This window comes from Ictidomys tridecemlineatus, chromosome 15 (assembly GCF_052094955.1).
Source record: "Ictidomys tridecemlineatus isolate mIctTri1 chromosome 15, mIctTri1.hap1, whole genome shotgun sequence".
NCBI lineage: Eukaryota > Metazoa > Chordata > Mammalia > Rodentia > Sciuridae > Ictidomys > Ictidomys tridecemlineatus.
In genome coordinates, this window is record NC_135491.1 from 6,903,447 (window position 1) to 6,929,434 (window position 25,988).

The 25,988-nt window shown below is 47.2% G+C and overlaps 1 protein-coding gene across 4 annotated transcripts in view; it reads right to left on the minus strand.

Moving 5' to 3' along the window:
- Positions 1-8,521: 8,521 nt before the first annotated feature.
- The window catches only part of Trpm4 (transient receptor potential cation channel subfamily M member 4), a 31,526-nt gene continuing 14,059 nt past the window's right edge, over positions 8,522-25,988 (minus strand). For 3 of the 4 annotated variants that reach the window (XM_078031667.1, XM_078031668.1, XM_078031669.1), the window contains 16 exons: positions 23,172-23,284; positions 22,613-22,957; positions 22,293-22,427; positions 20,347-20,476; positions 20,101-20,246; positions 19,113-19,225; positions 18,695-18,772; positions 16,049-16,480; positions 14,088-14,220; positions 13,743-13,917; positions 13,402-13,579; positions 9,737-9,933; positions 9,383-9,515; positions 9,162-9,234; positions 8,974-9,073; positions 8,522-8,882 (listed from right to left, as the gene is read on the minus strand). In XM_078031667.1, the coding sequence (XP_077887793.1) occupies positions 8,878-8,882; positions 8,974-9,073; positions 9,162-9,234; positions 9,383-9,515; positions 9,737-9,933; positions 13,402-13,579; positions 13,743-13,917; positions 14,088-14,220; positions 16,049-16,480; positions 18,695-18,772; positions 19,113-19,225; positions 20,101-20,246; positions 20,347-20,476; positions 22,293-22,427; positions 22,613-22,957; positions 23,172-23,284 (2,486 nt within the window). In that variant the 3' untranslated portion in view covers positions 8,522-8,877. Of the gene's footprint in view, positions 8,883-8,973; positions 9,074-9,161; positions 9,235-9,382; positions 9,516-9,736; positions 9,934-13,401; positions 13,580-13,742; positions 13,918-14,087; positions 14,221-16,048; positions 16,481-18,694; positions 18,773-19,112; positions 19,226-20,100; positions 20,247-20,346; positions 20,477-22,292; positions 22,428-22,612; positions 22,958-23,171; positions 23,285-25,988 lie in introns of those variants that run through there. The other variant, XR_013430636.1, reaches the window with a different exon arrangement.

Below are 25,988 nucleotides of genomic sequence, written 5' to 3' on the forward strand. Positions count from 1 at the left end.
GGCAAACATGGAAATCCCTTAGTGATGCACCAGTTTCTATTTTTGTGACACTAACAGGGATGATGAGGTATTGCAACATAATGCTGCTGTGGATAAGCTTTCTTTCTTTTTTTTAATTAGTTGTTGATAGAATTTTATTTTATTTATTTGTATGTGGTGCTGGGAATCGAACCCAGTGCCTCACGCATGCTAGGCAAGTGCTCTACCACTGAGCCACAAATCCAGCCCCTGTGCATAAGCTTTCTAAGGTTATGGCTCTTAAACTGCACAACCAAGCCCCACGGTCCTCAACTAGAAATGTCAGATACGAAACTTATATTATGTAGACACCCTAATTGGACAATAGGAGACCCTGTTCTTAAGCCCTTGCCTATATCCACACAAGAGCCATGGGCTATTCATAAAATGTTGGGACATACTGGCACACAGGGTTGTTGGGAGCCGCTCTGGAAACATGCCCTTAAGTCCTGAGTAAGAGAAACTGAACAATTATTGCCGCCCACAGTAACTTGGGCTCTGCCTCAGCTCAGGTAACGAGGCTTGGCTCCAGGAGCAGGCGTCACCTGGTGGGGTTGAGCTGCACTCACCTGTTCCTTGTAGTCCTACCCCTTGCCTCATTTGAATGGCCTCCCCAATAAAACCGGGTTCCAGGCTTCTTTCTCCCTTCCTTGCCTGCCTTGCCTCCTTTGTGGGAGCTGGGTAGAGGAGCCATCCCAGAACCAAAGAAAAGGCATTTCTGTCTCTGCGTGATTATTTCATGCCAGCCCCCTCACCTGGGGTGACACTGACCGGTGTAGTCGTCATGACTCATGGTTTATACAGCTGGGTTTCTACTAGAAATATCTGTAGCCTGCAACCAAGGCATTAAGTCATGCACGGATCGCCTCACTGAGCCAACAAGGTTCCAGAGAAATCCACCCTCACACATATCCTCCTCCAGACACTTCAATCACCACGTACAAATTGATTTTATTTGCCCATTAAGTGCCTTTGAAAAATGCTTTCGCTTGCACTATGGTGGTTGTGCATTCAGGGCTAGGCCTGCCCCAGCTTCCTCTAAACCAGGTCAGGCAGCCAGTGTGCTAACTCTGTGGACTTGGTGTTCACACTGTGGACCACCTAAGCTCATTTCCTCCATCAAGGCTCCCATTCCACCGGACAAATGTGCAGAAACCAGCAGATGCCTTGGACATATCATGGGACTTCCATCTCCCGACAGCCTCAGGTTACATGGAACGCTTCAGTGGACTTTCAAAAATGAAATTGCCCTCTGACACTGATTTGCCATTACATCGTGCCCTACTAATAGCAACTTATGAACCTAATTCTCAATAGAGGTTATGTAGACCATCTCCTTTTGATACCATAGTTTTTCCCCCTGACGTTATACCACTACCACCACCACCCAAAGATTGTACAGAACTTCCTTTAATGACTGATAAATGTCAGGTTTGTTCCAGGACAGACAGCACCATTGTCAAACATGGAGAGAGGCTTACTCAGGAGGCAACTGGTCACGGAAACCCACCTGGCTCCACCTCTCCCCCTCCAATCCACTTGCAAGGCTGGCTGGGAACTCAGAAGGGTGGAGCAGGAGATTGTTTGGAGACTGAACCTGAGACCAGAAAACATGGGGTCTGCAGGTGACACAAGGAACTAAGAATTGGCCCCCCACCACACAAGTGGAACCCAGGGGAGATCCTCAGGGTAAAGTCTTCTGGCATGGACAAGCAAGTATTGGGCGCTGGAGGTGCGCTGATTTAAAATCTCCAGACCAAATGGCATTTAGCAAAGAGCCTGGAGCCCAACTAAGCCTAAACCCTGCCTCCAGGAATCCCACCTAGGAGAGTACCTCTCTCACTCCAGCAACCCAGAGGGTAGAGCATCACACCCCAGAGGACCTCACCTAAAACTGCTGAGAAGAAAATTTTTTGATCTCCATCAGAAAGAATTCTCTTTTTTTTCGGTGGGGGGAATACCAGGGATTGAACTCAGGGGCACCCAACCACTGAGCCATATCCCCAGCCCTATTTTATTTAGAGACAGGGTCTCACTGGGTGCTTAGCATCTTGCCATTGCTGGGGCTGGCTTTAAGTTCTTGATCCTCCTGCCTCAGTCTCCCCAGCCACTGGGTGCAGGGGAGTCATTCATGAAAAATGTGTGAGGATCTTCTCTCAGCTTGAAGACGGGAAGATTTGAGGTTTAACCTTGGTTAAACTTAAAATGACGCAATAGATTGTCCAAGGAACATGACCTTTATCTCAGCTCTGCTAGGAAGATCTCTCATGGTTGCTCATTGGGAACTGGACAGCCCACCTTTAACCCTTTTTAGAGAAGGACATTCTATGGAAGGCCTTTGATGTCCCCCAATGTAAATAAAGCAGGTGCAGGCTCCATTTTGCCATAGTATAGAAGCTTGATCCGTATGATTGGCCCGCCCCGCCCCCGCTTTTTGAAATTATTTTCTGTGTCCTGGGTTTTTCCTATCATTCTATTTTTTTCTGGATTTTATTTCTCAGCCAGCCCATTCCACCAAGGGGAACTCCGTTTCCATCGCCTGTGTGAGAGCGGCACCATCGTGGCAGCAAGAATTCTTTAAACTTTCATTAAGATTGTTTTTCTTCTTTTTTTTCTTTTGTTTAATTATTTTTCTGTTTAATTGCAACCTCAATGATACATGGACATTTACACATTTGTATATTTTTTCCTCAATTCTAACATATTTGAAGCCAGTTATTTTTCATGGATTATTTTTTTGTGAACTATTTTTAAATTTTTACTTTATGTGTACGTATTTTCTCCTGTTTCCCTTAATTTTCTCTTTTCTTCTGCTAACAGCCGATCTCTATTGTTCTCTCTCATTCTTCCTTTAATCTTTTACTTCTGTTGGTCTTTTCTCCTCCTTATAATCATCCCATCCTTATCCATCCTGTTCTTTCCCTGTCTACCAATTGAAATTGTAAACCCTTTTGCAAACTTGCTGTTCTTATTGTAGGCAATAGCCGATAATATCATTTCTGTTTCTTGTAGATGTCATAGTAGGAACGATTTGGTTGAATGCTGTATATTGTTTGTATTGGTCGTTATTGTTTCTCTTCCCCTAAGCAGTAAGGAACTGGAAACCTTCAAGGACAACTGTAAACGCACAGGGTAGAAACTTTACTGCCTCAGATCTATACTGTTAGATGGGTAGACACACAAACAACATGAAAAAGCAAGAGAACAAATTGCCCCAAGCAAACCAAGACACTCCAATAACAGAATCCATTAACACCACTGTGGAGAACCGTCTGAGGAGTTCAGGACGCACATAGCTGAAGTGATCTGCAGAGTAAGGGATGATGTCAGAGAGCACATACAGGTAGCCAAAGATCACTTCAATAAAGAAGAGATTCTGAAAAAACAATAACAACAACAGAACAAAACAAAAATCCTTGAAATGAAGGAAACAATAAACCAAATTAAAATTTCAATAGAAAGCATCACCAATAGACTAGACCCCTTGGAGGATGGACCCTCAGGCAATAAAGAAAAAATATATAATCTTGAAAGCAGAGTTGATTATAGAGAGAAGATGTTAAGAAACCATGAACAGAATTTCCAAAAAATATGGGATAACATGAAAAGACCAAATTTAAGATTTATCCCGGTAATTGAAGGCACAGAGACACAAATAAAAGGAATGCACAATCTTTTCAATGAAATAATATCAGAAAATTTCCCAAAGATAAAGAATTAAATGGAAAATCAAATACATGAGGCTTACAGGACCCCAAATGTGCAAAATTACAACAGACCCACATCAAGGCACATTATAATGAAAATGCCTAGCACACAGAATAAGGATGAAATTTTAAAGGCTGAGAGAGAAAAAAAATATCAGGTTACATATAGGGGTAACCAATAAGGATCTCAGCTGACTTCTCAACCCTGACCCTCAAAGCTAGGAGGTCCTGGGATAACATAGACCAAGCTCTGAAAGAAAATAGAAGCAAACAAAGAATCCTATATCCAGCAAAATTAAGCTTCAGATTTGAAGGTGAAATAAAAACCTTCCATGAGGCTGTAATCCCAGCAGGAGGATCACGAGTACAAAGCCAGCACCAGCAATTTAGCAAGGCCCTAAGCACCCAGCAAGACCTGGTCTCTAAATAAAATACAAAAAAGGGCTGGGGATGTGACTCAGTTGGTGAGTGCCCCAGGGTTCCTTCCTGGGTACCAAAAATAAAAAACAAACAAAACTTCCATGATAAACAAGTTAAGTTAAAAGAATTCACAACTAGAAAGCCTACACTACAGAATATTTTCAACAAAATATTCCTTGAAGGGCTGGGATTGTAGCTCAGTGGTAAAGCGCCTGCCTCTCACATGTGAGGCCCTGGGTTCGGTCCTCAGCATCACATAAAAATAAATGAGTAAATAAAATAAAGATATGTATACCTCTACAACTAAAAAAATATCTATTCCATGAAGATGAAATGAAAAAAAAAAGTGAAAATCAGCAAAGGGAGGAATTACACTAAAGGAACAGTCATCAAAGGAGAAACTAATTCAAATTAAAAACTAGACATAAACCAAAATGACCAGGAATACAAATAATATATCAATAATAACCTTGAACAGTAATGGCCTAAACTCATCAATCAAAAGACACAGACTAGCAGATTGGATTAAAAAAACAAGATCCAAAAATAAGCAGATCTCCAAGAGACTCACCTCACAGGGAAAGACATCAACAGACTGAAGGTGAAATCCACGTCACTCATATGGACCGGGTAAACAAGCACGGGTTTTCTATCCTCGTGTCAAATAAAGTGGACCTCAAGTCAAGTTAATCAGAAGGGACAAAGAAGGACATTTCATACTACTTGAGGGAATTGTACATCAACAAGACATAACAATCATAAATATTTATGACCCAAATAATGGAGCATCTACATACATCAAACAAACCCTTCTCAGTTTCAAGAATCAAAAAGACCACAACACAATAATACTGGGTAACTTTAACATGCCTCTGTCACCACTAGATAGAGCCTCTAAGCACAAACTAAATAAAAAAATTAAGAGCTAAAAAATACAATGGATGGGCTGGGGTTGTGACTCAGAGGTAGAGCGCTCACCTACCATGCATGAGGCACTGGGTTCAATCCTCAGCACCACATAAAAATAAAATAAAGATAAATATTTTAAAAAATCTTAAGAATACAATTGATAATTTAGACTTTATAGGCATATGTAGAATATTTCATCCATCAAAGACTAAAAACATTTTCTTCTCAGCAGCACACGGATCCTTCTCTAATGTGCACCATGTTATGTAAGCTATCACATAGGTTGGCATGCATTTCTAATATTACTGCAATATATTTTTAGCACCTATAGGGTTATTCTGATAGCTCCCTTTCCATTGATATTAATTTTTGTGTTCTTACTTTTCTCTTCATTAGACTTGTTTGATTTTTATCAACTTTTAGCTGTATAATTTCCTCTCTATTGCATATTTCTGCTCCTACTCTGATTTTTTTCTTCCTACTAATTTGAAAATAATTTGATTATTAATCTTCTATTACAAGTACTTTAAGTTACAAATGTTCATCTGAGTACTATTTCGTCCCAGAGATTGTGATATTTTAGGCTTTTATTACCACCTGGTTCAAGCCCTTCTTATTTACTTTTCTTGTGCTTTCTTCCTTGACCTCTGAGATATTTTTCAGTGTGTCATTTAATTTCAAAGAAGTTGACATTTGGGATTGGGGTTCTATATAAGTTAAGATGATTGATTTCTAATGTAATAAACCATGCAGGAAACACGGTCTGCATGATTTCAATTTTTTAAAAAAAGTAATGGTAATGCTTTTTATATTGATTGTATTTTATATTTTATATTGTATGTGTCAAAATATGTGAAAATTGATCAAATTGCATATTTCAAATATGTGCATTTTATTGTAATTCAATTTTACCTCAATAAAGCTATGAAGAAAGAAAAAAAGAAAAGCATCTACAGCCAAGGACTAGTGGCACTTGCCTGTAATCCAGCAAGTAGGGAAGCTGATGCAGGAGGGTGGCAAGTTCAAAGTCAGCCTCAGCAATTTGGCAAGACCCTGTCTCAAATAAAAATCAAAAAGGGCTGGGGATGTGGCACCTATGAGTTCAATCCCCAGTACCCACCCCCAGCCAAAAAAAAAGACGACGACAATCACGAAGAAAGGAAAGCAACTACAAATGGAGTCACCACCTGATTGAGTTTCTGATACTCTCCGTCCTTCTCCCAGTCCTACACACTTTTGGCACAGGACACATGGGTGGACTGAACTAAGATGTGATACCTACCATTACTACCACAGCTTTCCTGGGTATTTCTTGCTGGCAGAGAAGGAAAATTCCAGGGACTTTCCCTTGGTCCTTACTATCATAATACCCCTCACTCCACAGGCAAAGAGAAAAACTGGGGCCAAGAATACCTCATACAATTAACTGCAAACCCACAAAATAAATTATGGGGTGGGTTTTGGATCTGCGGAACTCACTAAGACCAAATACTAGAGCCCAAATTTTACTTATCACTTGATCATCCACCATAAGATCTCATTTTATAAGTTACAGTGGCATTTGGGCCTCATGAAATTGTCAATTCAAAGCAAATTCAGTCCAAGATCATTGTAATGTCATGTGTAGCTAACAAAAAAAAAATAAATAAACCTTAAAAAAATTCAGAGCCTACTAATTCCTGAAAACTTTGAGTATTTTGTCTTCCCTAATACTGTTACTTTGTAAATGGAAAAAAAGTCTCACTTGAAAGGAAGATTTAAAATATAAATTTATAGTAGAAGTATTTAGAATCTTAACAGACTCCTTTTCAATTTAGGGACTTTTGGTCTCCAAATTGGTTTGTGTGTGGAATTTGTACAAGAGGTTGTGGTTCTACATTTTGATGACTCACGTCAGATTTATACTCACCAGACCTGGAGTTCTGCTGTTATATAGATATTCCATCAGAGATAAATTAAGACAAAGGTCTCAGATAAATTAAATGGGTCTCGAACTGTGAAGGAGTGAAAAGGAACACTTAGCACAGAAATGCTAACTACGCGAAGCAGATGTCACCCAGGACTGAGGATAGAATTACGCAGCCTTGTAGAGCAGAAACCCACCCAGAAAGGGGCTCCTGGATGGTGCTGGTGTGACCAAAGGAGACAAAGAAACTTCCAGAAATGACAAAAAATAGAAGTGGAGACCTGGAAGTGACTAACGAGGTCTAATGTTGTTGTGGGGCAACATTCAGGAACCTGAAGTAATAGGAAGGAGCAGATCCCTTCTTCCTCCCCCAGTGGCTGGTCTTAGCGCCAGTCTCTGTCTCTAGCGCCCCTTTTAGGGAAGACCTAGTAGGAGCCCAATGGCAGAGCAGAAGGTGGCTTGTAGTCAGTCTACACAGCTTTGTAGACAAAGGTGGATCTGGAGTTCAGACAGTTGTGTAAACCTCACAAGGACTGATCCTTGTGGCTTTGCAGCATTTGATATTCCTAAATGCATTTTGTATTTAGGCTTCTGATCCAGGTTGCCCAAATTTTTAGTCCAACTCAAGCACATTGTGGTTGTATGACTTCATGGGAACCGCTAACCTTGTGTGCCTGTTTCCTCTTCTGCCAAGTGGAGATGATACCTTCTATGGCCATCATGAGGATTCTTGGGTTTAGTACACACGAAGCACTTAAATGCCAGACACAGACAGTACTGTGTCAGCTAGCATTGCTGCTGTTGCTGTTATTACCGCCATCCTCATTACCATGATTACTACTACTTGGGTTGGTGAGAACTGATTCAGCATTTTCCAGAGAAGTCTGATCATCACACAACACTTGGCAATGTTTCAAAGCTACTCTGTACCCAAAGAGGCATAGAGTTGGACTCCCTCCAATTTGGAGGAAGGATGTTTTGGTTTTGATTTTTGCATGTTGGTTGTTGGTGGCTTTCTTGCTGTATAACTAATAATTGCTGTCACCTCAGCCTTGTCATTACCAGTTTAGTTTGTTTTGGGTCATTTAGCAAAATTGCATGTATAATGATGCATATTTGCCTCAATCCCATGCGTGCGTGGCCTGCAATTTTCTACTAATTAGACTTTTTAAAGACACATATGCATTTATCTACTCAAATTTGCATCATCTGTTCGCCTATTGCCAAAGCAGATGTACACAGCACCCACTCACCCCTCTGAAGAATATAATTCTCTTATTATCACTGAGTTATTTTTCCACTAGAAATTAGAAACTAGCAGAGGCCCAGATGGATTCTCATCCTCTGAAGTGAGGGCCATCAAAATAGTGTAGACAAAAGGTGCTGAGTCTGAGTCAGGCAAGAATAGTGGTGCTAAAGGAGGGAGAGACCGCCAGATATTTGAAACACAGCAGTAAATCCACCAAGGACCACACACCCACCAGCCTAGCTCCAGCCTCTACCTCAGAAAGGTCTGGATACCCACCAGTCCCCCCCCCCCAGTCAAGCATCCACATACTGCTCATCTCAAATAGCTTTATTTCCCCAGTGTGGGGAAGCTGTGAATAGGGTCTGTGGTCCCTGTAATTCCATGGGCCCTCCAGCCTCCTCCTGCTGTGGCAGGCCCTCAAGGAGGCCGGTGCTAGGCCTCAGAATTCGATCCTCCTAGAGAAGGAATGGTCCTGGGAGAATCCCGGTCTTCTTTGGTGTGTATGGATGTCGCTCCAGAAGGTAGTCCCAACAGCTGACCAGGTATAGTTCAGGAGTATGAGGTCCACCTCAAGAACAAGGCCGCTAGGTGCACAAGTAGAGTCCAGCTGGGCCTCACTCTAGGAGCCAAACTCCCTATGGGGGTTACTTACTGAAGACCAGCAGCACTCAGTCTGGAGGGAAGAGAGAAGAGTGGGTAATAAAAACCATGCAGAACCACAGGAACAGAGGCCAAAGACGCACTGGTAGGCCCTACACACTGACCTGTGGGCCCAGTTGGGGGTGGTGGCCCTCCTGGTGGCAGCAAGGCAGAACGGCTCAGGGCCTCGGCCACCCAATCCAGAACCCGGTTACAGTGTCGGACCTGGGGAACAGGAACGAATCAAGATAGGAGAGGGGAACCCCGGTGCTCCCAACCCTGCCACAGCCCCCCAGCTGGACTAAGTCCTCACCTCCCGCTCCAGCCCTTTCAGACGTCGCTCATACTCCCGGATCTGTCCCAGCTGCTTCAACGCCATGTCCACTCTAAAAAGGGAGACCTTTGGGCACGTGTCAACCAACCCAGAGACCGGGCCCCTCATGCTCCACTTCCGCCCAGGCTCGTTACAGGCCCCGCCCCACTCAGGGATCCGCCCCAGGCCAGAAGCCCCGCCCACTCAGGCCCCGCCCTCACTTCTGCGACGTGCGCTTGAGTCGCTCAGAATCACTCTCCCGTTTGTCCCGTGCTTGTGCCAGAAGGAAATTTTCCTTGTGCACAGATTCCCATGTCATTAGCTCCCTCTCATCTTCTTTGGAGAGGGAGACACCTGGAGGGCGGAGTCCTGGTGAGTCAAACGGCCACGCCCCTTCCCGTGCCCCGCCCCTAGCCCCTCAGCAAGGTCCCTAGACCCCGCCCCTGGGCCTCCCTCTTAGAACAGCCTCGCCCTCACACCTGAGCCACGCCCACAAGTCCTTCGGGGCGTCCCACCTTTCCATGTTTATGTTTCTCTCTAAATTTCCCCCCCTGTAGGACGAGCCCTGTTCTCACGGAAATGCTTGAGGACCGGGGATGAGGGCAAGTTGGCCCAGCGACGCCTGCACAGTCGCCTGATGAGGAGGCGCACGTGGGAGATGATGATAAGGGGCGGGGCCAGTGCAGGCCGAGAGTGGAATTCCCGGATGAGGCTATAGCGCTGTGCCTTCCAGTAGAGGTCGCTGTTGCCTTGTACTTTGCCAAATGTGTAGCTGCAAGGCCAGAGGTCAAGGGTTACCTGGGGTCATGGCCCAGTCAAGGACAAGGAATCAAGATTAGATATCGGGCAACTTCTGTTCAACATCCAAGACAGCAGGTAGATGTCAAGGTCAATAAACTCAAGCGTAGAGTTCAAGCTGGAGACAAGTCATTGAAAAAAGGACTGGACCAGGGCTCAGAAGTCAGCCTGCTTAAAAGTAACTAAAATCAGAAACAAAATGTAAACACCACTATCCACGTCCAAGAAATAAAAAGCAATGCAAGGGAATGTATGCTAAATTAGATAATTTAGATGAAATGGACAAATTCCTAGAAACACATAAATTACCTAAACTGACTCAAAAAGAAGTAGAAACTCTCAAATAACTTATAAGTAAAGACATTGAATTGTCACTGGGCACAGTGACCCATGCATATAATCCCAGCAGCTCAGGAGGCTAAGGCAGGAGGATTGCAAATTCAAAGCCAGCCTCAGAAATTTAGTTGAGGCTCTAAGCAACTTCATGAGACCCTGTCTTAAAATAAAAAATAAAAAGGTTTTGGGGGCTGGGGTTGTTGCTTTGTGATAGAGCACTTTCCTAGAATGTATAAGGCACTAGGTTTGATTCTCAGCGTCGCATATAAACAGATAAAATAAAGTCCATTGACAACTAAAAAAAAATTTTTTTAAAGGGGTTGAGGATATGGCTCAGTGGTTAAGCACCTCTGGGTTCAATCTCCAGTACAAAAAAATAAAAATAATATATATTTTTTTCTAGTCAGGCACGGTGATGCTGGCCTGGAATTCCAGGCTACTCTGGAGGCTGTAGCAGAAGAAACTCAAATTCAAAGCCAATCTAAGGGATTAAGCGAGACTGTTTCAGAATTTTTTAAAAAGCAATTATATCACCTCATGACATTGTAGCCATTTTCGGTTATGGAAGTACACTCCACTTTTTGATGCTCACATAATGGAGAAATCACCTAACAAAACATTTCTCAGAACATATCCCCACTATTAAGTGACACACAATGAAAATCCAAGAATCCTGAGAAAGATCCCAGAACTAATAAATGAATCCATTCAAGTCCAGTTTCAAGGTACAAGAATATACAAAAATCAGTTGTTTCTTACACCTGCAATGAATAATCTCCAATGAATATTAAGAAAGCAATTCCATTTACAATACCAGCTTTAAAAATTAAGCACCTAGGAAGAAAGTTAACCAAAAAGGTTAAAGATTTGCACACCAAAAATTACAAAATATTACTGAAAAATTTTTTAAAAGACCTAAATAAATGGGAAGGCATCCTGCACTCATGAGTAGGAAGACTTGATATTGTTAACATATCAGTGCTACCCAAAGCAATCTGCAGATTCAATGAAAATTCCAACTTTTTTGTAGACTCAGAAAAATCCTATCCTCAAGGTCATTTGGATAGCCAAAATAATCTTGGGGGCGGGGGGGGGGAGTCAGAGGATTCACCTTCTCAATTTCAAAATATGCTATGAAACTACAGTGATCCAAACAGTGTGATTATTGGCATAAGGACTGTCATAGAGACTAGTGGACTAAAAGTCCATAAGTAAACCAACAAATCAATAAATGTTATAGGTAGAATGTAGCTCTCAAAAAAAGATATGTTTAAGTCCTAACCCTACTACCTCAGAATATGACTTTATTTGGAAATATGGTTTTTGCAGAGGTGATCAAGTTAAAATAAGGTCATTAGGGTAGTCCCTAATCCAATACAATTATCATTAAATGGGAAAATTTGGACAAAAAAATGGAGAAAATGAAGCAGAGATTTCAATGATGCATCTACAAATTAACAATGGCCAACAAACCAACAAAACCAGGGGAGAGGCGTGGCATAGATTCTCCCTCCCAGCCCTCAGAAGGAGCCAACTCTGTTGACATCTTCTTGTTTTGTACTTCTAGCCTCCAGGACTGAGAGACAATAAATTTCCACTATTTAAAGATACCTGGGTCTGGTTATGTTATTACAACTGCCCTGGGAAACAAATATAATGGCCAGCTGATTTTTAACAAGGATGCCAAGTCTAGTTCAATGGAGAAGGAACAGTCTCTTCAACAAATTGCCCTGGGATGAGTAGATTTCTCCAAGCACAAAGAATGAAGTTGGGCCTTTACCTTACACCATATACAAAAATTAACTCAAAATGGACCAACAACTTTATATAAGGGCCAAAACCAGAAAACTCATAGAGGAAAACACATAAGTAAACATTCATGACTTAGGCTTTGGCAAAAGGCCTGATGCCAAAACCACAAGCAACAAAAGAAAAACAGATAAATGGGACTTCATCAAAATTAGAAGCTTTTATATATCATAAGGTGTTATCAGGAAAATGAAAACTAACTAATGAAAACATTAACTACAACTTATAAATAGGAAAGGACTTTAATATCTAAAATGTGTGAAGAACTGCTACAACTCAACTACAGAAGACAAGCAACCAATTTAAAAATGGGCAAATAATGAATATACTTTTTTCAAAGATGTACAAATGGCCAACAAGAATCATAAATCAACAAACAACATCAACAATCCTTAAAGAAATGCAAATCAAATCACAATGAGACATCTCTTTATAACCACTAGGATGACTATAATTTTGTAAAGAAAAGAAAATAACAAGGATGTGAAGAAATGAGAAAACTCATCCACTGCCAGTAGGAGTGTGAAATGGCACAACTATTATAGAAAATGGCTTGTTGGTTCCTCACAAAGTTGAACAGAATACAATGTGATCCAGCAATTCCAATTCTAGATGTACACCCAAAAGAAACAAAAATAAGGACTCACACTGATAGTTGCATGCCAATGTTTGTTGGAGCATCATTCACCATAGCCAAAAGATGGAAACAACCTAAATTTCTATCATAGATGAACAGGTAAACAAAATGTGCATGTATGTACCAGAGAATACTCTTCAGTATGAAGAAATGAAGGTCTGACATGTGCTACAACATGAATGTAACCTGGAAAACATTATGCTAAGTGAAATAAGCCAGACACACAGGATAAATATCATATAATTCCACTCTTATGAAACACCTAGAATAGGCCAGTCCATCTGAAAACTGATTTGAGGTTACCAAGGGCTAGGGGGAGGGGAAACACTTTCTGCTTGGGTGATGAAAATGTTTTGTATGGTGGTGATGATTGCAGAACACAGTGAATGGAATTAATATCACTGAATCCTACAGTTACAAATGGTAAAAAATGGCCAATTTTCTCTCTGTTTAGCCACAATAAAAAAAAAAAAATTCACCCTGGGCTCAGGGCGAGAATCAATCGAAAATCAAGTCAGAAACAGGGTCTGGCTGGGTCTTTAGAGACAGGCCAGCATCAGATTTAAGTCAAACTATAAAATGGTTTTGGAGAATCATAAATCAAGATAGGGTCCACAAGGGTGGGCTGGGTGGGCCGGGTCAGAGAGCAAGGGGCCTCACCTGAACATGGCGATGAGCAAATTGAGCAGCAGGATGTTGGCCACCAGCAGGAAGATGATGAGCAGCAGCACCACCAGCCAGTTGGCATACAGCGAGACGCAGGAGCCGGCCTGCCTCCCGAGTGGGCGCGCCCAGGCACCCTGCTCCGACGAGCAGTTGATGTGCTCCATGAGGGCCACTGTGGAGGAGACGCGCAGAGATGGGACAGAGGGACACAGCTGTAAGAAGGCGGAGCTCGGGAAGGGAAGGGGTGGGCCGAGGCCCAGGGACGGAGCTAGGAAAGACAAGACGGGAGCCAGGGGGACGGAGACCCAGAGGGAGGGTGCCAGGACCCTCCCTACCGTCCATGTCCTCCTGGGGTATCTGCCCGAAGATCTGCAGGTAGGGCCGGTAGAAGACCCGGCGCAGGATATTCGGGAGGTCACGGTCCTGAGGCCTCAGGAGCCCCTCGGTGGCCACGCCGTAGGCGACCAGCCAGACACCAAGAAAGAAGAGGAAGAAGAACACGTCCTTCATCTGCGGGCAGAGGGAGAGGGAGAGACTGCCGAGCCTGGCCCCGCCCCGCCCTCAAGGCCACGCCCCCGACTCTGCCCCTCCTCCAGGTGCCCAGGCCTCCCTGGCTCCACCCCTTTCCTTCTCCGGCCACGCCCACTCCAGCCCCGCCCCTCCCTCGGCGCTGCCCTCACCATCTTGCTCACGATGACGATCTTGGGCCCCAGTTGTTTGTTCACCGTGAAGATGTGCAACAGGCGCAGCGTGAAGACCATGAAATCCAGGCAGAGGACCGTGCGGCCCAGGTCGTAGAGGCCTGGAGTCAGCCTGGGGTGTGGGGAGACGGGTCAGTGCTCACTCGAGGGTCACAGCGCACCCTGGAAAATGAGTCTTCCCAACCCCCTGCCAAGGAGGCGAAGAGGCCGAGCCCTTCACAGGGCCTAGGTTTCACCAGGGTCTTGCTGGAACTTACTCAGCGCCAAGTTGGACCACACAAGACACTAGCACCACTAAATGTGGCTGAATGAACAGCTGCCTTAGCAAAAGCCCAACAGTCCCTGTAAAAATCGAGTTGGCAAAACTACTGAAATATCTGTCCAACTCATAAAAGGCAAAATATAGAGAGATCCTGCAAAACAGTAAGAAGACAAGCAACCTAATAGGAAACTGGAAAAAGGATAACCACATACACTCAATTCACAGAGGAAGTTTAAAGGGCCAACAAACACCAAGGATTCTCATGAGGGGGAAATAAAAATTACATCCCTAGCTTGCATTATCATGCACTTAAATTTTGGATAGATTAAACTCAGAGTAAAAAGCAAAAATTAAAAATTTCAGGAGAAAATATAGAACTGCTTCATGAATTAGGTAGGATAGAATGTCATATGAAGAAAGTCTTATGTAAAAATCGCAATAAGGAGCTGGCTGCAGTGGCTTCTTGGGAGGCTGAGGCAGGAGGATGATAAGTTTGAGGCCAGCCTAGACAAGTTTGAGGCCTTTCTAGTGAAGAAGGAGAGAAGGTGGAGGACTAGAACTAAAGCTGTTAATATCTGATTATGACTTTACACCATCATGAGTAGAAAATGGAAGAGTCTTTGTGGAGAAGCTCTCCAGGTGATTTTTATCTCTTGAACTTCAAAACTTTCATCTCACTGCCTCATGAAAAGAACTAATTTATTCATTAAATTCTGGCAAAGAGCATCCAGTCTTGTCTGATCTTTAGCCAAAGATGGCTAAGATCCTATCTTCTGCAATTTGATGTGGATTTACAGAGAATAAGGTATATTTGCAAATACTGACAGAGAAAGACATATTGTAGAGAAAAAGAAAAAGTTGCCAGAAGGATATATAAAATATCGTGTCACTTGTACAAAAGATGTGATGTGTGTCACCCAGGGAAATGAACAGAAAAAGAAGAGGCAGGGCGTGCCCCAGACTGTTGTTGGAAGTCACCACTGGGACAGGAGGAGTGCTTGCCACGACTGGGGCAAACCTTCAGTGTCTGTTGTAGGTCCCTCTTCGTGGCTTTAATCTTGTTCAATGAGGAGGCATCTTTGCATTTCCTTGGCAGCAGACTATATTAAGAAGATAGTTAAAGTTGCTGCAAGATGAGACGGATGTCATGTGAGGAGTTTATATAGTGTGAGGACAGACAGCACAAGCCAGGGTCAGAGCACCATTTGGGGGGAGCTTGAGGAAACACAAAGGAAGGGCCCAGAAGCTTCCAGAGACAGGAACAGTAAGCTGAGGTCTAAAGGAAGTGTAGGAGTTGGCAAAGGAGAAGAAGGGGAGTGTAGAAGGAAAACAGCTTACACCAAGACCCAAGTACACGACAGCTGTTTTTGAGGATATTTTGACCTGCGTTTGGGCACCACAGAGTGTGATCTGGAAACTATGGAAGAAATGAGCCAACATTATGCAGCCCAGCCCAGCAAGAGGAAATATGGAAAGTGAAGGCCTCACAATTTGGAGACATCTATGCAGAAAGGGGCAGCCACCAAGCCAGGCCGGGCCAGTGGGTGACAAGCGGGCCCACGGTGATCTGGCTGAAGGGACTCCCAGACACTGTCTGGAACTTCTGCCCCGGGAGAACCCCAGAGCAGCGCCCTGGAGGGAGGGGAAGGTCGAGGCTGCCCTGAGCCTGGGCACCCACCTGCAGCCCACGCCCAGGAGGAAGCAGGTGAGCGCCACCAGGTCGCATTGGTTCCAGGTGTCGGCGAGGTAGAGCTGCAGGCGGTGGCGCAGAGGGGTCTGGCCGGGCATGGGCCCCCCACTGGCAAGGCTGCCCCAGCCGCCACCCAGGCCCTGGCGCAGCTCCTCGCAGAGCAGCGTGAAGGCCCAGAAGTAGAGCAGCAGCTCGGCCGGCCCGGGCGCCGCCGGCTGGAAGTCGAGGAGCAGCACGTGGGCGAAGAGCAGCAGGAACAGCAGGTAGCTGACCACGTTGCCCAGGAAGGCCGTCACCGGTGCCCCCCAGAAGTGGGACCAGTGGCGCAGGCACCTGTGGCGGGCACAACCCCCGCAGCAGCCCCGGGACCTTGGCTGCCGCTGCCCACCAAGGGGCACCTTCTCAGGGGCGTCCTTGGGCCTGCGGGAGAGAAAAGGGAGGAAGCTCCAACCAGATCTGAGCCTTGACCTTCTCCTGATCTACACCCCTCACCTTGCTCAACTGCCCTCTTCCCCTGCTCCCTTGGCATCCTGCAAGCTGAAACTAAGGCAAACGCCACCTTCTTGACTTTTGACCCTGGGTCTAACCTCTGACCTCTGAAATCTCCCTTGATCGAGTCTGCTGACCTCCCATCTCTGACCTCCTCCACCCTCGAATTCTAATTTCTGACCCCTGCCTGGCTTTGGCCTCTGTTCTTTCACTTCACAACCCTGACCTTGGATCATCTACCTGACTCCCAAAATGACCTGTGACCCCCTGACTTTCATGATTGGATCCCAGGTTTAACCCCCCAAGTCCCTAAATATTAACCCCTGCCCCACAAATTCCCATAGGAGATTATCTTCCCTATATCTGATAAGCGGCCACACAACCATACTAGACCCTGAATTCTGGCCTTGGGGTCTTCTCAGACCTCTGACTTTTCTCACCTGAGCTCTGATCCTCTCTCCCAATTTCATTCTGCCTCTTTCTTCTGACCCCAAATCAGAAGCACCCAAATGAACAGTACTGCTAATGGGCAATTCAAAAGCTAAAAGGAGGGCTAGGGTTGTGGCTCAGCAGTAGAGCACTCGCCTAGCATGTGTGAGGCTCTGGGTTCAATCCTCAGCACCATATAAAAATAAATAAATAAAATGAAGGAAAGAGAAAGAGAGAGAGAGAGAGAGAGAGAGAGAGAGAGAGAGAGAGAGAGAGAGAAAAGCTAACAAATGGAATTGGAGAGATGTCCTTTCTTTAAAAGTTGAGCAGAGGGCTAGGGATGTAGATCAGTGGTAGAGTGCTTGACTAGCATATAGGAATCCCCGGGTCCATCTCCAGCACAATGAAATAATAGTAATAATAATAATATTAATAGTTATAAATTATTATAATAATAGTAAATTATTATTATTAAAATACTGAGCAAAAAGACAGTAGTCCAAAAATGAGCACAACCCAAATGTCATTAACTGATGAGTGGATAAATAGAGGTTTGTCCATACAGGGGACAATTATACAGCACTAAAAAAGAACAAAGCACTGATACACGCTATCACATGAAGAAATCTTGAAAATCAGTCATAAAAAACCATATGGTATATGACTCCACCTTTACCCAACCTTATTCAATGGTCCGGATGTTTATCTTAGTTTTTCTTTTCTATCATGATGAACAGTTTGTATTCTTTGTATATAGTCTCACAAAACTATACATACACAATCACATGTCACTTAACAACAGGGACACATTCTGAGAAATGCATTATTATGTGATTTCATCACTGTACAAATATCAGAGTGCACGTACACAAACTCAGACAACTCAGGACTGCCCACAGGGTAGGCAGACATCCTGCCCCTGAACTAGACCTCCAGACCCACAGGGCCCGACTTTAAATGCCTTCCTGGGTACCACTACACAGTGACTAAAAGCAAGAGCCGTGATGTCAGAGAAAGTTGGTGAAATTCCTAAATAAACCAATTCCATAGGAGCTGAGGCTGCAGCTCAGTGGTAGAGCGCTCGCCTAGCATGTGCAAAGCCCTGATTCGATCCTCAGCACCACATAAAAATGAATACATAAAATTAAAGGTATTGTATCCAACTACAGCTAAAAAAAAATAAATATTAAAAAAAAAAGTTCCAGGGCTGGGGATGTGGCTCAAGCGGTAGCGTGCTCGCCTGGCATGCATGCGGCCCGGGTTCGATCCTCAGCACCACATACCAACAAAGATGTTGTGTCCGCCGAGAACTAAAAATAATATATATTAAAAATTCTCTCTCTCCCTCTCTCCTCTCTCACTCTCTCTCTTAAAAAAAAAAAAAAAAAAGTTCCACATGATTCCACTTGGTATTGAGGAATGGAAGCACCTGTGGCACGAGATAAATGACCTCTAGTGATGCTTGATGACTAGTGAGATGGGCTCAGGGACTCCTGCACAGCCAAATCTTGAGCCCAGTCTTGAAGCTGATATTTTAGAAATTTCTTCAGTGTCTTCAGTGGCTCACTGAAACCTTTATAATTTCTCCAAGTTCCAGTTACCACCTCTGCCCTTGCTCTTGCTCCCAACCCCTGGTGGGACACAGAAGCTACCCATACCTGTCCTGAGACTTCCCAGGGTACTCCCACCTCCCACTGCCCTGGGACTGTCACTCACCCAACGGGCCCTTCCCCGTTAATGCCCGAACCCAAGTCTAAGTCTGGGTCCTTCTGTGTGGACTCCTCTTCTGAATTCCTGGCATGAAGAGAAGCAGCAAGTGAGGAATGGAGGGGGAGAGGTCTCCCAAAAGACTCCAATTTCTTCACCCAAAGACACTGCAGGGAGACAGCAGCTGGCCTGCTGCAGTCACCCCAAAGGGGCCTTCCCCAGGAACCACAGCCAGAAGCAAAGGAGCTGCCCTAGAGACACTGCACAGCACCCCACAAAGCTCACCTTCCAGAGTACTCCCTCCAGGAGAGGAGAGTCCCTTGCCCCGCATAGGGACACACTGGGTGGACCAAGTAAGAAAGTGGGCAGGCGCGAGCAGGAAGGAGCAGCCAAGCACCCCACTGCCAGCCTCACCCAGGGGACTGACCTGAAGGTGATGAGGTTGGCGTAGATGAGTGGGGGGCAGAAGAAGGCGAGAACCAGGGCCCAGATGGGTGTGGTGCTGTCCATCTCCCCCCACCATTTCTGCGTCAGCAGGGACTGTGGGGCGTGGGGAGGATTAGGAGCCTGAATCTCCCCGGAGCCCCTTCCCTAAGAGGCCCCACGGCCTGGGTCACAGCTCCACAGCACAGAGCAGGTTCCCCACGTGGAGGCCATAACTGTCTGGGGTGGTGGAAGCCGTCCACGTGGAAGAGCCTCGGGTTTGGGCTAGCAGAGATTAGCAGCCATGTTTCTTACACTCTGCACTGGACGCTGGGCTAAGCCCTTTCCCTAGATGAGCGCACTTCACCCTGGCCACACCCGCAATGGGATGGTCCTAGTATTTTCTCCTTTCCCCACCGGACGCGGACAGGATAAGGAAATGGCCCAAGGAGACGTAATCAACAAGTGGTAGGTCTGGCACGGAGTTTCACCAGAATTCAAAGCAAAGGACTGGGTTTACCCCCAGGTGCAGATGGGACTCCCTGCTGGGTGGGCATTAGGGATGGGAACTTCTGAGCTCCAGTCCGATTTAATTTAAGGATGCAGAGAAAGTTTTCAAAATGTCTGATTGTCAGGCTGGAGAGGCTGCGGGGCAGGCAGGCTGCCAGGGGGAGAGTTTCGTACACCAAGGGCGGGACTTCTGAAACCAAAGTTCGACCAGGTCAAAAACACCAGGAAGCTGTCCGGTGAGGTCGTTCTACTTGCTGGGGACCAGAACCAGGCCCTCTTAAGGAAGTGGGAAGCACTTTCTGCCTGTGAGCCACTTCCTCCTGTGAGAGGAGGAGCCTCCCACTGCAGCCAAGGGCGACCCCTAGGCCACCGTGGGAAGGCTGGCTCTCTGCGGCAGCGCGGGGCTTCCTACGGGAGGAGAGCAGAGCAAGGCTGCTCCCCAGTGCAGGGCACAACCCAGTAGTCCCCGGAGTCCTGCTCACCTGCACCCCATCCTGGGCAAAGAAGGCCCGGGCATCGGCCTGCATGGCAAGCTGGAGGCAGGTGGCGTCCCCCCACAGCGGGCAGCGGCGCAGCAGGAGGCGGGCAGCCCTGTCTTCGCTGCTGCGGTAGCACGCGCCGAAGAGATCTGCGGGTCCGCGGAGAGGCAGGGGTGAGACGGGGCGGGAGATGCTCGGCCCCTTCCCGCGTAGCCCGGGTCCCTGCTCCCAGGCGCGCGGCCCACACACCGACGGCCATGCCCTCGAACTTGACGGCCAAGTCCTTCCGCCGCGCCGCCTCCTCCGCCTCTGGTTCCAGCCGGGCCATCACCCGGAGCAGCAAACAGGCCCCCAGGGCCGAGGCCACAGCGTTGGTGCCCTGCAGAGGCAGAGAAAGGGGGCCCGGCTGGGGTCACGGGGTGGAGTGAAGTTCAGGGGAGGGGGGCAAAGAGAGCCAGTGGCCGAGGAAGGGACAGAGTCAGAGGTCAGAAACCGACTGAGTTCATCAGGGGCCAAGGATCTGTGAGCCTCATGTGGACAAACACTGCGTGACTCCACGTAGACGAGGTCCCTGGAGAGACTGGCCACTCTCAGAGACAGAAATAGAACAGGGTTGCAGGGTGCTGGGGGGAAAGGGGGAGTTTTTATTTCAAAGGTACAGAGTTCAGTTGGGGGAGAAGAAAAAGTTCTTGAAAGATCATGCGATGGGGCTGGGGTTGAGGCTCAGCGGCAGAGTGCTCATCTAGCATGTGTGAGGCCCTGGGTTCCATCCTCAGCACCACATACAAACAAAGATGTTGTGTCCGCCGAGAACTAAAAAATAAATATTAAAAATTCTCTCTCTCTCTCTCTCTTTAAAAAAAAAAAAAATAAGAGGATCACCAGTTTCAGGCCAGTCTGAGCAATTAGCAAGACTGTCTCAAAATAAAAATTTAAAAAAGGCCTGGGACATGGTTCGGTGGTTAAGCACCCCTGGGTTCAATCCCCAGTACTCCCCCCAAAAAAGAAAATAGTATGCTGAGTGAAAGAAGACAGTCATAAAAGGTCACCTAGTATATGATTCCATGTATATGAAATATACAAAATAGTCAAATCCATAGAGACAGAAAGCATATCAGCAGTTGCCAGAGAGTGGCCAAGGAAGGGACAGGAATGTGGAGAGATCCCTTAGTGAGGTCGAGGTTTCTATGTGAGGTGTTTAAAAAGTGCAGACTTAGGTAGTGGTGGATACCCAACTTTGTGAGTATACTAAGTGTCACTAAATTGCACACTTTTTTTTTTTTTAATGTGGTGCTGCGGATTGAAGCCAGTGCCTCACAATGCAAGGCACATGCTCTACCAACTAACTACAACCCCAGCCTCACGTGCACACTTTTAAATGACTTCTGTGGTGAATTTTATGTTATGTGAATTTTATCTCCATTAAAATAAAAGTATTTGAATTTAAAAATTTGTGCCAATGACCTGAAGGGTTCAAACAGCCCACTACTGAAGGGGCCCCTGTCAAGATTGCTTCTATGACCTTGGGGCCTCTTCCAGAACTGACTCTTTGGGTTGTTGTTTGAGCTTCTGGAGCATCTCTAACCCACCCACCCCCACCCCCCACCCCACCCCCGATCTAGTCTGGGCCTCACCATGGCGGCCTGGAGAACCCACCTTCCTTCCTTGCCTCTAGTTGTCCCCTTTCACTGGCAGCTACAATGACACAGCTACTCCACAGGCGGAACTCTGCCTAAATGACTCCCTGCCCCACAGGACCATGCCTAGTCTTCCATAGGCAACGGTTTGGAAAGAATAGGTTGAGTTACATGTGTGAACATGGAAAATTCCCAATACATGTTGTTCATGGAGAAAAAAGTTATGAAAAGTTCATGAGAAAAAAAAAGACAGGGCTGGGGATGTGGTTCAAGGCGTAGCGCACTCGCCTGGCATGCCTGAGGCACTGGGTTCGATTCTCAGCACCACATAAAAATAAAATAAAGATATTGTGCCCACCTAAAACTAAGAAAAATATTAAAAAAAAAAAAAAAGAAGAAGAAGACAAAGTCGTTGGAGTCGTGTAGCTGAGGCAGAGCACGGAATGTGAGTCGGGTGATATCAGAGGTCAGGGCATCCTAGAGGGGTCCTTGGTGTCCCCAAGGCATAAAGGACAGAAATGTAGGAGGGTAGAATCCCAGAAGAGAGTTGGCACTCACCTTCTCCCAGAAGTACATGGCCATCTGGGCTCTGTTCAGCAGCAGCGCCCAGAGGAGCAGGTCACTCCAGGGAGCCTGCCCAAAGGCAGCGTCCATCGAAGGTTTCAAGGTGGCCCAGTCCGAGAGCAGACAAGCCTGCAATCAAATCAGAGGGAGGCCTGCCAAGACTGGCCTACGCGAACCACTACCAAGTCCCCCTCGGCCCCGCCCCCTGGGGTTGGCCGCACCCCCTTGCTCAGGCCACACCCCCTTGCTCAGGCCACACCCCTCCCAGAAGCAGCCCCACCCTCCTTTTGCCCCGAGCCTCTCCGGGTCCTTACACTCTCCCTGCAGCCCTGGCCGGTGTGAGGGTCCCGGACGTCAGTGGAGGGGTACCTCGGGGCGCACGTCTCTCCCAGCAGTGTCCTCAGCACGTGGCCTACATTGGGCGGCCGGAGCTCCGCAGAACCCCCTTTTAGAGACTGGCCTTTGGTGCCCGACCAGTGGGACGCCTGGTCCAGGAGACTGCGGATGAGGGAGTGGGGGGGCGCTGCGCTGTACAGCTGCGCCAGGCGTGTCGGGGTCAGGAAGTGGCCCAGGCTGAGGCCGTGGGAGATGAGCAAGCGCACAAACTCGGGCCGGTCATTCAGCAGGGCGTCCATGAGGGACGCCTCCAGGTGGAAGGACTGTGGGGCGGGGCGAAGAGGGGAAGAGATGGGTCAAGGGAGCTCAGAGGTTAAGGGCCAGAGATGGGGATACGGTGCAGTGAGTGAGGATGGATGGGAACAGAGGAACACCCCCAGAGGATGGAGTGAATGGCAGGCAGGACCAGGTGGCCAAGAAGTCGGGGAGGGAAACAGTGCACCTCTTTTGCCAGAATCCCCAGCCCTGACCCCTCACCCGCCACTGGATGTCCCCCCGGAAGAGTTCACTCTGGGCAATGTCCACCCGATTCCAAGCCACAGCCAGACGCAGCTCGTCAAGGTAAGCTGAGGCCTCAGAGGTCCCACAGGCTGGAAAGACGACAAGGAGAGGGGACAGAAGTCAGGGGAGGGGTGGGTTGGCTGGGGCCTTAAGCCGCCAGGCTGTTAGCAGGTAAGGCCCTTGGGACCAGGGCCTTAGCACAGAGCACAGGTTCAGAACCATCAGGAAGAAGAAAGAAAAAAACCCTTATTTATTTAACATTTGTTAAGGAAGGTAATCAATCAGGCAAATGGGAGCCACAGAGAGAAATCAGATCATCTACTGGGGAGGTGGCAGGACTCACAGCCTTCCCAGCATGCCTGGGCCCCTGGCAATGGCACAGGAAATACCTAGGGCCCACAGGTGGCTACCCACCAGGACCCGGAGTGGCCTGAGAGCCCCAGAAGCTGGGCACTGAGGAGGACTTGGGAGGCCACTAGGATCTGGAGGTGTGCTTCTATCGGGGAGAGGACACCCCAGGCCACAGGAGCTGCGTGAGCGATGGCCTGGGTGCAGGACTCGGGGTCTGACTCCACATGGGAGGCTTCTCATTTCTGAAACGTGCAGTATCTTGTGAAAGGGCAGAAAATGAAGCTGGAAAAGGAATCTGAACATAGACTGACTCGAGTTTCCTCAATTTCAAGAGAAGAAAATAAGATGTTTTACAAGATGCTGCTTTACATTCCACCTGAACCTGGTGTCATTGGTCACAAGAACCTCCCTGGTCCCTTTGTGCGTGTCACGACATCTTACGGAACTCAGCGTCTATCCTGAAGCCCATGTTCCGGCAGGCCCATCTAGGCAGTGAGGCCGACCCCAGGACCTGTGCCTGTCCCTTCCGCCCCCTGTATCCCACAGCCCATCCGCCCCCCAGGACCGTCTCCAACCCAGGCTCTGTGTCCTGGGCCTCCATGGTCCTGGCTGCCTCCCCTGGCCCCACCGCAGCCTCCTCCCTGGATCACGGTTGTGTCTCTCCTCTCCACACTGGAGAGGGTCCTTCTGCACACAGATCTGACTCTAGTTCCTGATGGCCTCTCAGGACAAAGTCCCAGCCCCTCAGCCTGGCATTTGAGGTCCCAGGTGGTGGGGCCCGGCCACCTCACTGGCCTTGCTCCCAACACTCTTTTCCTGCCACATTCCATCCAGCTGAGCCTCTGCCCTCTCCCCAGGGTGGCCCCAGCTAGACCTGAGTCTTGAAGCATACAGACCCTGGCCACTGTCACTAGTGGATGACCTGGGGCAAGTCACGTCTCTCTCTGAGCCTCATTCCCTTCATCTGCAAGATTGGGGGCACTCTCCTTGCAGGCAGGGGTGAGGATAAAGGCAAGAGTGGATGCCAACTGCTCTCACGCCGCTCCTGGACCTTCCAGGACTAAAAGGAGCGCTGGTTCCCTTCCCCCTCCTGTCTCACTGAAACCCCATTCATTCAACTCTGCTATCCCCGCAGGCAGTTTCCCCAGGGGACAGCGATCACTTCTACCTCTGCTGGCCACAGACTCAGCCCTGCCCCCTCCACCCACATCTTCCTGAGCAGCTGTGTTTTCTCCCAGGAGATGCTGAGTTCACTTCTGAACAGTGAATCCGATTTGTTCACTGTCATCCCACATTGAAGGATTTGTTCTCGAAGGAAACAGAACCGTATTAAGAGTCCCCATTTGTGAGTCCCCACAGGGGACCTGGCACTACTCATATGTTGCCCTGGGGCTCAAGATATGCCTACAAGATATTGTCTGCCTTTTTCAGAGAGAGAAACTGAGGCTCAGCAAGGGGAAGTCAGTCTCTCTCTCTCTCTCTCTCTCTCTCTCTCTCTCTCTCTCTCTCTCTCTCTCTCAATACTGGGGACTGAATCCAAGGGCACTTTGTCATCAACCCACATCCCGCGCCCTTTTTATTTTCTTTTTATTTTGAGACAGAGTCTAAGTTGCTGAGGCTGACCTCAAACTTCCAATCCTCCTGTCACAGCCTCCCAAATCACTGGGATTACAGGTGTGTACCACAGCACCTGGTGGGAAGTCTCTTTATTAAGGTCTCATAGCAAGGGAAGGCCAACTGGTACTTAAAATCAGTTTTAAACTGATTCCAGAGTCAAAAGCAACTGCTCTTTCTGCTATATCACAAATATCATGGATGCAACTGGGTTGGGGACCCTCCTCTGGGGAGTTTTTATGTAAAAGAGTATTTTCCCCATAAAATTCTGCTGGAATGGAAGATGTCCCTCCCTGCCACATCCCCAGAGAGCCCTGGGCACCCTCCTTGCTAATTATCTATCCCACCTCTGCTGCTAAGTCCACGTTCTACCAACTCTTCAAGGCCCAGTTTAAAGGCCACCTCTCCTTGAGGTTTCTCCCCTGCGACAGCGATTCTTGCCTGTTTTGGACTTAAATTTTACTTAAAGATACTGCAGGGCTGGGCCGGTGGCTCTGTGATAGTGCAGTTGCCTGGTTGGGAGAAGCCCTGGTTTCCATGCCCAGCACCACCAAAAAAAAAAAAATGTGCTCAGACAACCCTACTAGGATCGGATCCGACTCCTTGAGAGCAGAAAATGGACCTCTGTCATCTCTGTCGCCTGGGATGATGTCTGTTGCATGACTGAATGAGCCCCATCCCTTACGTTCCTGTCCTGTGTTCACCATTCAGCCGGCTGAGCTGCCACCTCGGGTGAGACAGCAGGAGTTTCTCACTGAGAGAAAGATGCTCTGGTGCATGTCCTAGCAAAGTGCTTACTGTGGGCTGGAGCAGGAGTGGTGGATGGAT